The sequence below is a fragment of the Triticum urartu genome, chromosome 4A, assembly GCF_056163025.1.
Source record: "Triticum urartu cultivar PI428250 chromosome 4A, HENAU_Tu73, whole genome shotgun sequence".
In the NCBI taxonomy this organism is placed as follows: domain Eukaryota; kingdom Viridiplantae; phylum Streptophyta; class Magnoliopsida; order Poales; family Poaceae; genus Triticum; species Triticum urartu.
The window spans coordinates 281,783,553-281,800,705 of record NC_141876.1 but is presented as its reverse complement, the minus strand read 5'-3'; the positions used below and the strand labels follow the sequence as shown (position 1 = coordinate 281,800,705).

The following is a 17,153-nucleotide window of genomic DNA, read 5'->3' as shown; positions in this document are numbered from 1 at the left end:
TATTCTATTTGTTTGATGGCATATGACATGTAAAATGGTGCTATCTTAGAAGTGCCACGTAGGATACACGATGAGATGGAAGAGAGAGGAATCATAAGAAAATGTTTGTGTTCTCTTATTTAAGAGATGATTTTTTAACACAATATGTCTCACCACGGTTTTAAAAATAACTACTATTGAACATAAGGCTAAAAGATGATCATGACAAAACTTAAGATACGTTAAGTTTTTTTGTCATCTCTAAATTACATGCAAAAACTTAAGATATATTTTATCAACCATGTCCATGCCTCTAGCGGGATCCAAACCGTGAGATTCCGATCTGACCGTCCATGGCGGCCAAACAACGTCACCAGCGGCTACGGCAGTGCCCCATTTTAGTTGCTTTCTCGCCGCACGCCTTCGCCGTCGCGGCGTTTCACAGACACAGCAAACGCTGCTCCAAGCAGCGGCTTCACCACCGACCGGCAGCAATGGCGAGGACGACCAACGGGTGGGCACGAGGGTTGCTGGCGTTCGCGGCGGTGGCAGTCGCGGTGTCAGCGGGGCGGCGGTACAGTTGGGACGTGGAGGCGGCGGTCGCGGTGTTCAGGCGCGGGAGGGGCGCGCTGGGGCCCTGGGCGGCACCCGCTTACGTCGCGGCCCACGCGCTCACGCTCGCGCTATGCCCACCCTACGCCATCTTCTTCGAGGGCGCCGCTGCGCTCTTCTTCGGGTTCCTCCCTGGCGTTGTTTGCGTCTTCTGCGCCAAAATCCTTGGCGCGTCGCTCTCCTTCTGGATCGGCAGGTCGAGACACGCCTCCTTCGTTTTACTACATCCCTGCCTTTTTGTTGTGTTAGATCAAGTGTTTTGGGCTGTGCATGGGAGTCGAGATCTATCACCGCTACCTGTGTGTGTGTGATCTCAAATTTTGAGGCTTTTTGTCACCGATCGTGGTGCCCAGGTCAATAATGTTGAGAAGAACGATGTTCCTTGCTTGCTTACGTCTTGGAGTTGGAACGTTACATGATTCCTTGCTTCATGTTGAATCGCTGCAACCTTGACTCATATGGTCATGCAAATATCATAAGGTTGGTTCACATAGGCACAGGATCAAGAGGGATTGTGACGCCAAAAATATCCATTCTGTTATGAATTTAATAAATTGTAAAAGGGGTTATCCACAGAGGAAAGTTTGGGTTGTGATGAAATAGAGAATCCCCAGTTGCATTGACGTAGCACCTTCCCATTGTCCCTTGCCGCTCTGACGCAGCTAATTCCACAACCCCCAAGCTCTACTTCTTGCGCCTAGAAACCACCATCGCCGTCGCCGCCACCGCCGCCACAACATCGACACATCATCCACCCGCCGGCGAAGAGACACCTACTTGCTGCTTCATTGCTCCGATGACGAACTTCTCGGTGCGCCCCTTTGAGTTTGCTCTGGTGGGCTCTCACTATGAGAGAGGGCCTGATCTTCGCGTCTGGAGGCACATCATGGTGGTCAACGACCATCCTGTCAACCATGATAGCTGGTGACAGTCAACCCTCCTGTTGACGTATAAATGTATTGCCTAGTCTCTTCCATCAGTCTTTTGGTTGCATTGGAGCATGCACTTCTACATGGTATCAGAGCCAAGAGCTCTTGAGTTCAAAACCCGGTTGGCGCAATTAAATTGGCCCACTTTCGGTCCACGTTTAGGCCTGAGGGAGCCACACGTGAGGGGGAGTGTTAACGTATAAATGTATTGCCTAGTCTCTTCCTTTAGATTGGTCTTTTGGTTGCATTGTCTAGAGCATGCACTTCTACACCCCCATCAGAAGGGTTTTTCGGTTTTAGGCTTGCTGAGGTGTGCCACATTATTAGGGATGGTTTTGAGTTTGCAGTTCTTGATGATTTTGTTTATCCGTTTGGAATCGGTTGTATTGCACTTGAGGATGTCAATATCCGTTATAATCTGATCAGAGAGAGCCCCCACCCATTCACTGAAGATTCATCGCTTTCTTTACTCCCGCATGATCAAGGACTGGAATGAGAACACCTGCTTTTGAGTATGAGGCTTGGATTGTGTTTCTGGCATTCCCGTTTGACTATTAGACAGATCACTACGTTCACAAAGCAGTGTCAAAATTTGGGAAACTTTGGCTTCGCCGTAGGCATAATAAGTCTATGCCCCCATAGTCTGCTGCTCACTTGTGTGGGGTTTGCTTCCTGGATTGGGGAGATCTTGGCATGTTCCTGTGTATGTCCTTAATGGCAAGAACATCACACCGGGCGTGGTTGACAATGAAGATGTCCCCCCACTGCTAAACGCATCACCTCATCCGTATGAATTACCATATTGCATGCCCATGCAGTAGGCTAGGATTGATGCAACGGAGGCACAAATAATTCAGGCAGAGGCAGCCTGGAATGCTGTTCCATGGGATCATGAGGGTGTGCAGGACAATGGCTGTTTTTTTGCCAGTAATCCCCCTTAGTATACTGGTTTTAGCTTTAGAAGGTTCTTTGGATATTATAGGTACAACATTCAGGACAATCTTTCTGATGTCTGGTCTGAATATGCTGAGGTGGAAGATGCAACTGACAATTTTATTAATGGTGTGTACAATGCGCAGTTAGTTTTTGTCAGGGCTGGAGGTGCATCCTCAACACTCATGATTCTGTTTGATGTACCTCTGTTGGGTTGGATTGGCTGTATGATAAAATTAATCTACACTCCTCTTATCACAGCCGCACCTGTTCTGGGGGAGCATGTTTCCTTCTCAACCCATTTGCCCTTATCAGAACACAGGTTGATAGTGTTTGCTTGGCTATTATTAACAACATTCGTCCTGAGAACCATAGCTTTGGTTTCTGCTTTGGCACTCGCTTGGTTGATGGATTTGTGCTGGATTTTGATGTTTGGCGGTCTGCTACTCATTACTTGGAGTTCTTGCCGGCTCATGGAGGCAACACTTTCAATTTGAACTGTCCTGGGCCTCTCAACGCCAGTGGTCGTTTTTAATGGACTTTAGATCAAGGGGCTTCTACAAAGGGGACTGGTCTTGTTGGGCCTCTTGATAGCCCAAGTAAGCGAAGGGAAGAAGTTTTGGTCCAACTGTCAAACCTAAACTCTCCCACACATGTCTCTGAACATGTGGTTGAGCGTGCTGTTGGTGTTCAGACCTCTGAGCCTGTCGTGGTTGCTCCTCTTTGGACTGCACTGCAGAATGCGGAACACAATGAGCAGCTCCATGTTGACACGACATACCTTAGGCGCAGCTCTAGTTCGACCAGATATGATGGCTTCAAGGTCAACCAGCTGACTCATAAGGAAGTAACTGCTTCCAAGGTCAAGGACAAGAACGTGTCGGCTGCTAGGCCACCTGCCAAGGCCAAGACTGCCCTACTTGGCTCAACTGGTGTTCAGTCTGCCGTTCGTGATTGGATTCCTCCTACCACCATTGTCACTATGCAGAATGTTGGCACCAGGATGTGTGATGTCCCTCCCGAGGAGCTCTCCCTGAAGAAGCTGCTAGCCAGTCTTCAGGATGGCTCATCTTTGTCCTCCCCCAAGTAGTTCCATGCCAAGATTCAAGAACTGGAACGTCCTTTGCTGGAACGTTCGGGGAATGAACTCTGACGATAAGCAACTAGCTACCTGAAATGCTATTGATATAAGCGGTTGTGCTATCGTTTGTTTGCAAGAAACTAAGCGCTAGTCTTTTGATCGATCGTTTATTAAGTAGTCATGTCCTAAGAGATTTGATCAGTTTATCTCCTCTGCTGAATAGTGTTGTTTTCGATGGGGTTAGTGTGTTTACTGAATCCTTTGCGCTGGGTGTGCATTTTACCTCTACACAATCAAACACTTCCTTGAAACTGGTGAATATCTATGGCCCTTGTGGTGGCTTGGATAGGGAGCTTTTTACCTCAGGCTTTTTGATCTTGATATCCCAGATAATGAGGACTGACTGCTCCTAGGTGATTTTAATTTCATCCTTAGCCCTGAAAATCGTAATAAACCTGGAGGTAATGCCAATGATATGCTTTTGTTTCATGATTTCATCCGCACCCAATCCCTTATGGAATTGCCTATCAACGGTAGATCGTTTACATGGACATGCAGAACTTGCCCCCTCTTGAGCAACTGGACTGGTATTTTACCTCTGTTAATTGGACCTCTAGTTATCCTAATACAATAGTGTTGCCATAGTGCAAACCAGTTTCAGATCACGTGCCTTTTGTAGTCTATTGAATCTGCAGTGCCAAAAAGCAAAGTTTTTAGGTTCGGAAACTTCTGGGTGGATCATCATGGCTTTCATGAAGTGGGGCATTCCTCCTGGTCCAAACCTTGCTTTGGAAAAAATTAGCTGCCTTGCTCATAAAAACCTAGTGAGATTGAGATATACTCTCAAACATTGGAGTAGAGGTATTTCCCATTTATAGTTGCTTATTGAAAACACCAATTGCTTATTGAAAACACCAATTGGGCTCTGCTGGAAATTGATGACCTAGAAGAGAGAAGGGAACTCACCACACCTGAATGTAACTTCAGGGCTATTATGAAAAATCATCTGTAAGATTGCTGAACTAGAAGCAGCCATAGGAAAAAACGTTGTATGGTGCGACACTTTCAGTTCAGAGATGGTAATACAATTTTCTCATGCAATAGCAACTGAACGACATCGTTCTGATTCCATTGCTTCTCTGCAGCTACCTGACAACACTGTAGTGACAGACCATGTTGGAAAGGAGGCTATTCTGTTTCAGGCTTTCAAGGAAAGACTTGGTCAGTCTGATCCGGTTAATATGCTGTTTGATTTGGTTTCGGTCATGACAAGAGTGGATGGGCTTTGAGGACCTCTCTATTCCATTCATGCATGAGGAAATTGACAATGTTATGAAGGAGATGCCCTCGGATAGAGCATCGGGCCCAGATGGATTCAATGGGTGTTTTCTGAAATCTTGCTGGCACCTCATTGAGCAAGACTTCTATCAGCTTTGCATGGATTTTCATGCTGGCATCTTGACCTTGAGTGCCTAATGCCGAGCTTATTACTCTTGATTCCCAAGACCCATTCATCAGAAACTGCTAGCGACTTTCGTCCTATTACATTGCTTAACTGTTGTATGAAGATTATCACGAGGCTTCTTGCTAACCGTCTTCAGAAAGTGATCTTACGCATTGTTCATAGGAACCCATATGGCCTCCTTAAAGGCCGCACGATCCAAGACTATCTGGCATGGGCGTTCAAATTTATTCATCAATGTCTGAGAGAGATTATTATTCTTAAGTTGGATTTTGCCAAAGCGATTGACATGATTGAGCATGAACCAATGATTGACATTATGAAGCACATGGGGTTTTATGAGAAGTGGTTAGGCAGGATCAAGTGTATATTCCTATGTTTTTAAGGCGATGCCTTACCGCCTTAGGGAGGGGGGGCGCTTTGGTGCCTAGGCGACGCCTAGGCGGGCGCTTTGGACGCCTAGGCGCCCAAAGCGGTCGATTTTCCAAAGCGGAGGGGGAGCGCTTCGACGCCTAGGCGTCGCCTTAGGGACGCTTTAAAAACATAGGTATATTCTCCTCTAGCAAGTCATCTGTTTTATTGAATGGCACCCCTAGCAGACAGTTTGTTTGCAATGGTGGAGTGCGACAGGGTGATCCTCTCTGGCCGTTGATCTTTGTGCTTGCGGCTGATCTCTTGCAGACGGTGATCAAGAGTTGATGAATGACTGGATCAAATTACTCATTCCATCGGCTGATGCTAATTCCTAGTGACTCAGTATGTCGATGATATGATTATGGTGATGTTGGTGTAGCTGTGCCTTGTTCAAGCTAGCCGTATGAAATAGATCTTGGTAAAATATGCAACATCCATTGGTCTCCACATCAACTTCCAGAAATCCACTCCGATCCCTTTGAATGTGGTGCCAGGCTAGAGTTATCTAGCCAGTATCTTTGGATGTGTGTTTGGCTCGATCTAGTTTACTTATCTGGGTTTACCCATGGGCACTACTCGACCCACTGTTTCTAATATTATGCCGTTGGTAGCTTCCATGGAGAGAAGGCTCGCCACCATGACGTGTCTGCTCTTCTATGGGGCCAAGCTCACTTTGATGAACTCGGTGCTTACCTCCTTGGCCATTTATGCGATGTGTACTCTCAGTACAACCAAGAATAGTTGAGCATTTGGACAAGTTGATGCCTCTAGAGAAAGAAAACTGGTGATGGAATGAAATGTAAGTCTCTTGCTGCCTGGGATGTGGTGTGTCAACCCAAAGATAACGATAGTCTAGGGAGTTATCAACATCAAAATACAGAATCAGGGGTTGTTGCTCAAATACCTACATAAATTCTACTCCCTCCATTCTGAATTATTTGTCACAGGTATGGATGTATCTAGATGTATTTTAGTTCTAGATACATCCATTTTTACGACGAGTAATTTGGAACGGAGGGAGTATAACAGAGAGGACGTGCCTTGGCTGCAACTCATCTGGGCAACGTATTACGAGGATAAAATACCACATGCTAGCTCGTCTTGGTGGAGAGATGTGTCTTAATTACCTGATGACTATAGAGGAGTCACTAAAGTGGATGTTGGCAATGGTTATATTGTCCTTTTCTGGAAAGACTTGTGGCAAGATGATATGCTTCTGACTCACACCCCAGAGCCTACTCTTTTGCTAGGGCTGAGGATATATTTGTTCTGGACATGCTCTCAGCAAACACTGTAAGTGAGATTTTTCACCTACCTCTTTCCTTGCAGGCCCCTCTTTTCCTGCAGGCCAGGCAAGAGGTTCAGCATCTTCAGGACCTGAGTGCACAGGTCAACCCTAGCAGTGAGAATCATGATGTCTAGATATGCATTTGGGGAAAATCATTTTCTTCTACAAGGTTGTACTCCTGTTGCTTCAATGGTGCTCAGGCAGATTAAGGGTGTGTTTGGTAGGGTGCATGGAGGGTGCATGAGGGCAAAAGTTCCCAATCCGACCCACTTTTGCTTGTTTGGTAGGGTGCATGGGCTCATCTGAGCTATGCTCATCTGATGCATAAAAGTGCCCTCAGCCATGCTCATCTCATGCACCCCAGACAGGGTGCATCGAGGCAGCTATGCTGGCCCTGACACTCGTCCCCACCGACCAGACCACGTCCAGATATGTTTATTTTTTCAAAAAGAATCAGAATTTCAAAATTTGTTTAAATTTTCGAAAAACCTTAGAATTTCAGAAAAAATGAAAAGTTTGAATTTCAAAATTGTTTAAATTTTCAAAAAAAATCATAATTTCAAAATTTGTTTGAATTTTCAATAAATATTTGAAATTTCAATTTTTCTAAAAAAATTGTAAATGTTCGGAATTTCAAAAGGAAATCAAAATTTGTTTGAATTTTGAAAAAAATAGAATTTTATTTTTTTATAAAATTTTCAAATTTTGTTTAAATTTTCAAAAAAAACTCGTAATTTCAAATATGTTCAAATTAAAAAAAGAATTTCAAAATTTATTTTAATTTTCCAAAAAAGTTTAGAATATCAAATTTTATTTAAATTTTCAAAATATGTTTAAATTTGTGTTGAGATTTTTTCGATTTTGTTCATCATTCAAAAAATATATTCAGAATTTGAAATTGTTCAGCATGTCTAAACACATGCAGGCTACCAAACAAAATCTCAGCTCAGCATGTCTCAACGCATACATCACTGCCAAACAACAGCAACTGCATGGACTCAGCATGTCTACACTCAGCATGTATGACATGAGAACAACTAGGCTAGGTCCATACATGCTACCAAACACACCCTAAGTGTTCCTATGGATTTGGAAGTCCAGCTGAAATATGAAGTGGAAAGTTTTTGTGTGGCTTTTGATGGTTGATAGGCTGAATACCAGGAATATGCTGAAACACACACATTACAGAATAATTGAGGATAATTTTAACTGCTTGATGTGCACTCCACCCCGAAGGAAACTCTAATGCATCATTTCTTCCACTTTGATGCGGGGCTAACCTGATCTAGGTCGATCTTTCACGAATGGAGGGGATTCCCACGACGAACACGAGGGGAACGAGAGGAAACACTCAAATCAACAAGATACGATCACACATGTGCTAGATCCGTACACACAAGAGGTCACAAAGATCCAAAGACAACAAAGGAAAGATACACGGTAACTAGTTCATCCCCTTAGAAGGAGGTCTTGAAGGTCTTCCCGTGAGGGGTCTTGAATCCACTTGGGGATCTTCGTAGAGGCCGTGGTCTCCGATGGAGAAAGTGTCAAGTGGATGAGCACAACTCTATCTCACAAAATGAGATAAACCAATGCTAACCCTAAAATGGTGGAGGTGGAGAAGTATATATAGTGTAGAGTCACGAAGGGGTAAGTGAGGGGCGAAACGGGTACATGGGCCTCGAGTCAGAAGTTGTGCGCAGACAGGCGTCGGACGTCCGACGGGTGTCGGTCGTCCGGTCGCTTGCGAGGGTCCAGTCTTTCGGAGGAGGCCGGACTTTCGACGTTTTGGCTCTGGTCCGGTAGCGCCGGATTTCCGGTCGGGGTCGGTCGTCCGGGCGTTGATGAGTGTCGGACGTCCAGGCGCTGATGAGTGTCGGACGTCCGGTGTTTGGTGGTCGTTCGGGCGCTGTAGACTTGGCCTTCGGCTGTAGTTGTTCTGGCTGGTGAAGTCTCCAGGCGTCGGACGTCCGGAGATCGTAGGCCGTCTGGTGATCGTCGGACGTCTGAGAGCTGTAGCTTTCTGGCAGCTCCTTCTCTTGCTCCGATTTCTCGCCTTCTCGTACAATGCTCCTAGCTGCTTCATGGTCTTTCTCTAGGTTCCCGATCATGCATAGCACATACATTTGAGGTAGTAGCCATGTCTCACATGTGGAAAGTGAAGGTTCGGAGAGGAGCGAGTTAACCTTGTGTCCAATGGCGTATGCTTGAGGTCTCGTCTTATGTCTCCCTGGGTCATGGGGAGTAGTCGTAGTGTACATGGGGATGACCATAGGATGGTTCGCATCATCTCCCCCCCCCCCTCCCGGGAAAGATCCGACTAAGTGGCATAAGTGGTGGTCTGGTGGTGCATCCACTAAGTCCGGGCACGCCTCAACTTGAAGATCCAAAGGGTTCATCTCCAATGTCGGTCCTCCATCCAATAGATGTATCATGTAGACAAGGAGACAACAATGAAAGAATGATCCATCCAATATGCGTATTTGAGGATGGCTCAAAGTGAAGGAGTTCACCTTTAGTAGCTTCTTGAAAATGTTGGTGTCGCACATCATGTACGCCTTCACATAACCAATATGTCTTGTGATGGTACTATCTTGCGAATTCTCCAAAACGAAAGAACATGACAAACACTCAAAAAAACAAATGAGGTTAGCGGAAATGCAAAACCTACATTCGATTGGTGAAATACCCAACAAGTGTTTTCATCATTCTTATCATAAGAAAGTACAAGATGTGGCATGGTATGAAAGCATATGATGTGACTACAACAGAAGACATTAGGCTCAATTAAACAAGCATGCTTCACAAATAAGGTGTCCAAGTCTCCAATATCAATAAGCATGTTATTGTTGCACTCACTACAAGTGGATATGAGAGAGACAACTAATGGAGACAAGAGACAATGATCAAGATAAATCAAGTGAGAGGCATGTATATATACGCTATCAACCCAATGCAATGAGCACTTATGTATAATGGGTGATGCGACAAAGCAAGTGATCATATTAAACAAGTCATGCAAGCTAGTAGTGCCAAGATGTAACATACTAGAAGGAATCATGGCGAACATGTCATGCGTGCAAATAGCGGGCATACATAATGCACATGACATGGCACAAGTATGAAAGCAAGATATGAGTAAAGTATCATCATTGTATTGACAAGAAGTCCTATGTAAATAGCAATGGAACATCATGACTCTTCCAACACAAGAATCAACAATAGCATGTGGCACATGGTAAACATGGCAATAGCAACAAGGATCTTCATCAAGCATGCAAATACACATAGAAGTAGTATAATGGTGAATCATGGTAAAATGCAAGTAAGGGTCACAATTGCATGTCAAAAGCATATAAAAGAGGCATAACATGCAAAGTGAACATGGTATGATGTACATAAAGTAGCAAGTGATATATAGCCCATAGCCGTGTGAGCGCCAAGTAAAAGAGATGCGCGTAGTCCTTGCGCGAAGGGAACGGTGTGAAGTGTTAAGCTTTATGCACTAGCCAACACAACCAAAAGTCCGAACTAATGGAAAGGACTAGTGCAATCCACATATACTGTAACACCCCCTCTCACGTGTGACGGGGAAGACAAGTCAACACGTGCAACCGGAAGAGAGCGCCGGCGCGCGAAACTCACGTATGACTCAAGAGGCCTCTACGTGGACACAAAGGGGGGCTACCAGCAATTTTTAATAAATTGCAAAAGCCAGGACCTTAGCTCCGATACCATGTTAAGCTTCATGCACTAGCCAACACAACCAAAAGTCCGAACTGATGGAAAGGACTAGTGCAATCCACATATACATTTAACATGAAGGACAATTCACAGGATCTCAAATTATTGTTGCTCTCAAGAGCTCGTTTCGTCAACTTATGGGATTGTGAGGTTGACGAGTGTTCATAAGTACCTACACAAAACAAAGACAAAGGAAAAATTGTGTGTGCGTGGTATACGTACACATCATCCATTATGATGCGCATGTGCATGTGTTGGTTAGAACAAAATATTCAATGCTCAAATAAATGACATGCATGAGGAGAGGTTTGTTATTATGTATAGCATAATGGAGACTCAAATTGTGTAATGCATCATGAGAAATATGTAGAGCATTTTTATTCATGGAATGCATATGGTGTACACTATCATGGGAATCATGCAAAGTATGGAATGTATCAAAATCTTCTAATATGTATGAGGAAACTATGGGGTCTCCTCATGAGCATTAATGAAAACATCACATGGAGAATATTGACAACATCCGAAACAAAACATATTTGGTTCTATGTGATCATGGCATGGTTATAGTAGATGAATTGCGCAAATCATGTAAAGGAAGCATGGCAATATCATCGCATGAAAAACAAAAGCTAATGACCATTATCTCGTCATCTATGCCATAAGTGCAAATATGTTTGATTTTATTGGGGCATGCATAGTTACTATGTTGAGATTGAAATACAATATGGGAGATCTCACTCATAGCATTTGACAAGTTTAAAGGATTATCAAACATAATGTGACCAATAGAATTTTACATGATATCCTATGGAGCATAGCATCACAGCAAGTCAAGTCAACATGCTCATCACCATATTCATCATAAATGGGTGGTATATCGAAACAAGACATAGTATGCGATGAATCCATAAGGTGGTCATCATCATGCAAGCAATCATTTGCAAGATAGTCCACTAGTGGGACAAGAGAAGTACCATCACCTATGTTACCTTAAGAGCTCCACTCATGTGTGGTAGGTGAGGTTGCAAAAATTGACACTTGGTCAATAGCTTCATCAACTTGATGGTACCATGTGGGGGGGTGCAATATCGTCCATCATAGCTCCAAAGATTTGCGACTCGCTCGCCGCCGCCTTGAAGATGATGAAGGGGAAGAAGACATGTAGTCGGACAACATTTGTCGGATTTCCTCCATGTGTTTGTCCATCCTTTTCTTGTGGTAGTCGAACGTGTCGGCGAAGTAGTCCCTTCTCCTTGCTTTGGAATGTCGTAAGTCGGTGGCGATGTTCTTGATGCCTTGCATTGCTCGTTGTAGTCCGAAGTGGCTAGTGTTGGTGTTGGAGTTGTTCGTGCCGTAGATGTCGTCGAAGACTGGAGATGAAATGCTCCGCCTATCCATCACAAGACTCAAGCAAATGTGAGTGGAAGAAAGAGAAGAACTAGGCCAATGTACCTTACCCGATGTTGAAGATGAATCAATGATCACTCAATAATGTATCAAGGAAATAGCACAATTGGTACCGGATCTTGTCAATTCTCACACCTACACAAGTAAAGCTTTTGGTGGAGCTTGGTGAGGATAGTGACACAACAATTTGATACAAAATGTTAGCAAGAGTCAATAATGTTGAAAGAGATTCATAAATTCGCAAGTGAAACAAGTAGACCAATAGCAATATGTGGCACACGGAAACACACACACGGATAGATAAATGGGGTCGTGCAACCAAGGAATGAGCTCAAAATGTGGAATACACGGAAAATGTTCTTGTTGCACAACTCTAGAGAGACGCTAGCATGATTGCTCAATAGGCGGATATGACACTTGTGCACAACCTATAAGAGACAAAAATGCAACGACTTCTTTTTTTTGTATGGCCACTATGCGCATTGCACAAACCAAGATAGCAATTGTGTATATGCGGGAACAATCTTGTGACACAATAAATGATACAATGAGATATGCACGCAATGGGAGATGCGTCTCGATGATCAAAGTGCACAAGTAGCGTGGCCCGACAATACTCAAATGGCTAGTCTCCATAGAAAAGTTACGCAAAGATGGCTTGGGGTTAACAATGCAATTGCAAGGAGAATGTACAATGATGTCGTCGAGGTTACCGTTCGTGGCGATGATGAGTGGCGGTGTTCTTGATGTAGAACCGTTTCTAATTAGCCGAAACACCTTAGGAAACGAAAAAACTGTGAACTCAAAATCTAAAGGCAAAAGTCAAATGGTGGTAGCGGAAAGCGGTGGTGGTGTTCGGAAGCTCAAAGGGATTGCGGAAATGCAATGATGGGTTATGCGAGTCGGAGTTGAAGTCACCGTCCCTAAGTAGCCGAAACACCTTAGGAGACACGAACCACAATGCAAACAAAATTGGGTGAAGTTGGGGAAGTGTATGATGGGCGAGGTTATGAGGAAGTTATGGTGGTGGTTGATGAAGAAGTCACCGTCCCCAAGTAGCCGAAACACCTTAGGAGACTCGAATCACTACACAAGCAACCACAAATGCAATGGGGATAAAAAAGGGTTAGGTTGCAGAAGTCGGTGGTGGTATAGCGGATGATGTGGTGGAGGCCCTAGGCAAAGATGCCAAAGTTCCAAAAATTTGATGGAGTCAAATGATGGAGGTAGTATTTTTGTGGGAAGGATGATGTCAAGAGCTTCAAAACGAGCTAAAGAACGTCAAAATCCGAATTCGGATGAATTAGTTATGGCCGAAAAAATAATCAGCCGAAGTCAATATCTACAGAGTCCGGTAAGTGTCGGATGTCCGGTGGACGGACGTCCGGAAGCTCTGAAAATTCGGTACTTCCTTTTTGTTGGGTGGCACCGGTCGTCCGGAAAGTTTCGGATGTCCGGTGGTTCAGGAGGCTCTGGACGTCCGGTAGATGTCGGTCGTCCGGTGGGTCGGGGTCAACTCGAGATCCGAGATTCGGGACGCGATTTTGGGCGGAAATTGATGATTTTGAGGGCAAAATTGAGGAGATTTCGTGGATGAAAAGTGGGGCAAATCCATGGATCAAAATCAACAAAACTTCACCAAACCAACAAATAACAAAAAAATTTGAGGCTATTTTTGGTGGGGATTCTCGAAATTAGGCAAGAACAAAGCAAAATTAGGCTAGAAAATGTTAGGCCTAGCTAATCTGGCTGCCTTTTCTTTCTTTGTGTTTTCTATTAGAATAAGTGGCACATGCGGTCTGATGTGACCCATGCATGCACGTAGAGTAGGAGAAGTGCTCATTGCACGTTCTCTCTTGGATCCTCCTGGTTAGTAGCTGTTGTGGACGTGGCCGTGGGATGGCGCGGCCGTCTCGGATCACATACCAGCTGACCAAGAGTTAGTTAGCCCCTTTATCGTTGTACTTTGATAAAACAGAAGCAATCAACAGAAAACGCTGCGCAGTTGGTGGCAGCACAAAACTGACTCTCTCTCTCTCGTTCGTGTTCATCGCTCTCTTTTTGATCTTCGTTGCTCGATCGCGTGTCTCGACAACGACAATTGGCATCAGAGCTACGTGGTGTTTGATCCACTCTCCGGTGGCTGGCGGTGTCCGATCTGCGGCGTACCATGCCTGACACCGATTCTGAGGAGAAGAACAAGAGCGGGACGAAGTCGTCGCCGAAGACACCACTATCCACAGCACCCGTGGCGCGCCGACAGCGACGAGCTCCGCATCGTCGAGCGGGTTGTGCGGGAGAGCGAGACCTCTTCGTCATCCATGGTCCTCACCCGCACAAACTACATGGAGTGGTCTCTTGTCATGCAAGTCAAGTTGCAGGTCGCCCGTGTCTGGTCCGCGGTGACCGAGGACGCCGCTGACGAGCACGACGACCGGCGCGCGTGCAGATCATCCTCACCGGCATGCCACCGAAGATGATCCAAGTGCTGGCCGCCAAGGACACGGCCAAGAAGGCCTGGGAGACAATCAAGACTCTCCGGATGGGCAACCAGCACGCGCGAGGCCAAGGACTAGGTGCGCCGCCGGGAGTTTGAAGAGCTCCGTTTCAAGGACGGTGAGTCCGTCGAAGACTTCGCGCTGCGGCTCTCCGGCCTCGTCTCCGATCTCGAGCTGTATGGCGACCCGGTGACGGAGCACAAGGCCGTCCAAAAGTTCCTCCACGTCGTGCCGCGCAAGTACCGGCAGATGGCGATGGCGATCGAGGCCCTCATCGACCTCAAAACCATGTCGATTGAAGAGCTCACCGGGCGCTTGTCGGCGTGTGAAGATCACTGCGATCTGGACGACACAACGCAGTCTGGCGCGCGCCTCATGTACTCCTCCGTTGAGTGGGACGCACGCGAGCGGCAGCTCGGCTCCGGCGGGCCATCATCCGGCGGCAACAGCAAGAACAAGTCGCCGGGGAAGAACAAGTCTCAAGACGGTGGCAAGCCTGTGCCGGGGAACGCGGGCGCGGGTGGCTCCGGCGGGAAGAAAAAGGGCAAGTGCCACTATTGCAACAAGCCTGGGCATTGGAAAAAGGAGTGCAGGACTCGGCTCAAGGACGAGGACCAGAAGGGCAAGCAGGAGCATGCCAACCTTGTACAAGCTGGCGCCGAGCATGATCAGGGGCTTTACATGGCCGTGGTCACCCGCGTTGACTTGACACAGCTAGTGGCGCCTCAAGAGGTGTATCTCAATGAGAAGGTCATGCCAGTCCCCTCGCCGGATGGGGTGTGGTTCTTCGACATCGGGGTCAGTAACCACATGACGGGTGACAGACACATCTTCTCGTCGCTCGATGAAACCGTACACGGCTTGGTGAAGTTCGGCGATGGCTCCGTCGTGGCCATACGGGGCGCGGCAGTGTGGTATTTCGCTGCCAGGGCGGCGGTCAGCGCGCACTCACCGACGTCTTCTACATCCCAAGTTTGCGCACCAACTGTTAGGAATATGCAACTTGTATTCCCATGAGGCCATAGGCCGATATATATACATGTACAGATGTGAAACATATGCAGGAAACCCCTTATATAACGGGATAAATACAAAGGGGTACATGACTTATAATATAACTCTTAACACCCCCCCTCAAACTCACGAGATAAAAGCCATGTTGTGCTCTAGTCTGGGCCTTCGTCAGGAAATCCGCCAACTGTAACTCGGAAGGCACATACTGAAGAGCAATAACCTGATCCTGCACACCAACGCGTACATAGAAAGCATCAACACCAATATGCTTGGTGAGCTCATGCTTCACAGGATCACGCGCAATGCTAATAGCACCCGTACTGTCAGATAAGAGCGGAGTCGGTGTAGTGACAGAAACACCAAAATCCTGAAGTAACCACCGTAACCAAGTCACCTCTGCCGTCAAAAGAGCCATTGCTCGCAACTCAGCCTCGGCACTCGAACGGGAAACTGCAATCTGTTTCTTCGTCTTCCAGGCAATGAGAGAACCACCAAGAAAAACACAGTAAGCAGAAAGTGAACGGCGATCTGAAGGATCACTAGCCCACGTAGCATCCGAATAAGCCTGAAGCTGTAAAGAACCGGAGCGAGGAAAGAATAGACGGTGAGAGATTGTGCCCCGAAGATATCGGAGAACACGAAGGAGATGACTATAGTGGACCGATGTGGGAGCGGAGACGAACTGACTCAGAATATGAACCGGATAAGAGATATCCGGACGAGTGACGGCTAGATAGACAAGACTGCCAACAAGATGGCGATAACGCGTCGGGTCAGGGAGGGGATCACCATCAGTAGCACGGAGGTGAACATTGAGCTCCATAGGAGTCTCAACAATGCGTTCGTCAATAAGAGCAGCACGAGCAAGAAGATCCTGGATATACTTTTCCTGGGATATAAAAAAGCCATCAGAGGTAGAAGAGACTTCAATCCCAAGAAAGTAGCAAAGAGGGCCAAGATCAGACATAAGAAACTGCTCACTAAGACGGGCCTTTACAAAGGCAATATACTCGGGGTCATCCCCAGTGATGACCATGTCATCAACATAGAGAAGAAGAAGAGTCCGACCACGAGGAGAAAGGTGAATAAACAATGCTGGATCATGAGCACTTGCTGAAAAACCAGCAGCAGTGACCACAGAGGCAAAACGCTCAAACCAGGCACGGGGGGCTTGCTTAAGGCCATAGAGAGAGCGACGAAGACGACAGACCATGCCATCAGGAACAGAATACCCAGGTGGTGGCTGCATGTCCACCTCCTCACGCAGCTCACCATTAAGAAAAGCATTCTTAACATCAAGCTGAGATATAGACCAGTGGCGTGCAGAGGCAACGGCAAGAAGTGTACGAACAGTGGTCATATGTGCCACAGGAGCAAAAGTCTCGTCATAATCACGACCATGCTCCTGCTGAAAACCACGAGCCACAAGACGAGCTTTGTGACGCTCAAGAGAACCATCGGAGCGAGTCTTAACCTTGTAGACCCACTTACAAGTGATGTGACGGACTCCGGGAGGAAGGGAAACAAGATCCCAGGTACCAGTGCGTTCAAGAGCAGCAATCTCCTCTGCCATCGCAAACTGCCATTCAGGATGAACAACAGCCTGACGATAAGAAGTCGGCTCAAGAACAGCAGCACTAGCGGTGGGAAATCCAAAGCGATCAACAGGCGGACGAGGACGAGAACGCAAGCCATAAGTAGGCTGAGAGGAAGATGACGACACATCCATGGAGGCATCCACAGGACGTGAACGACGAGTGTAATACTGAGGAAAAGATGGAACAATAGA

At 46.3% G+C, this 17,153-nt stretch overlaps 1 protein-coding gene across 1 annotated transcript in view; it reads left to right on the top strand.

Annotated features, from left to right (window-relative positions):
• The first annotated feature begins 372 nt into the window (after positions 1 to 372).
• The window catches only part of LOC125551629 (SNARE associated Golgi protein family), a 29,872-nt gene continuing 13,091 nt past the window's right edge, over positions 373 to 17,153 (top strand). Inside the window, 1 exon segment of the mRNA XM_048714899.2 lies at positions 373 to 787. Coding sequence (XP_048570856.2) covers positions 474 to 787 — 314 coding nt within the window. The 5' untranslated portion in view covers positions 373 to 473.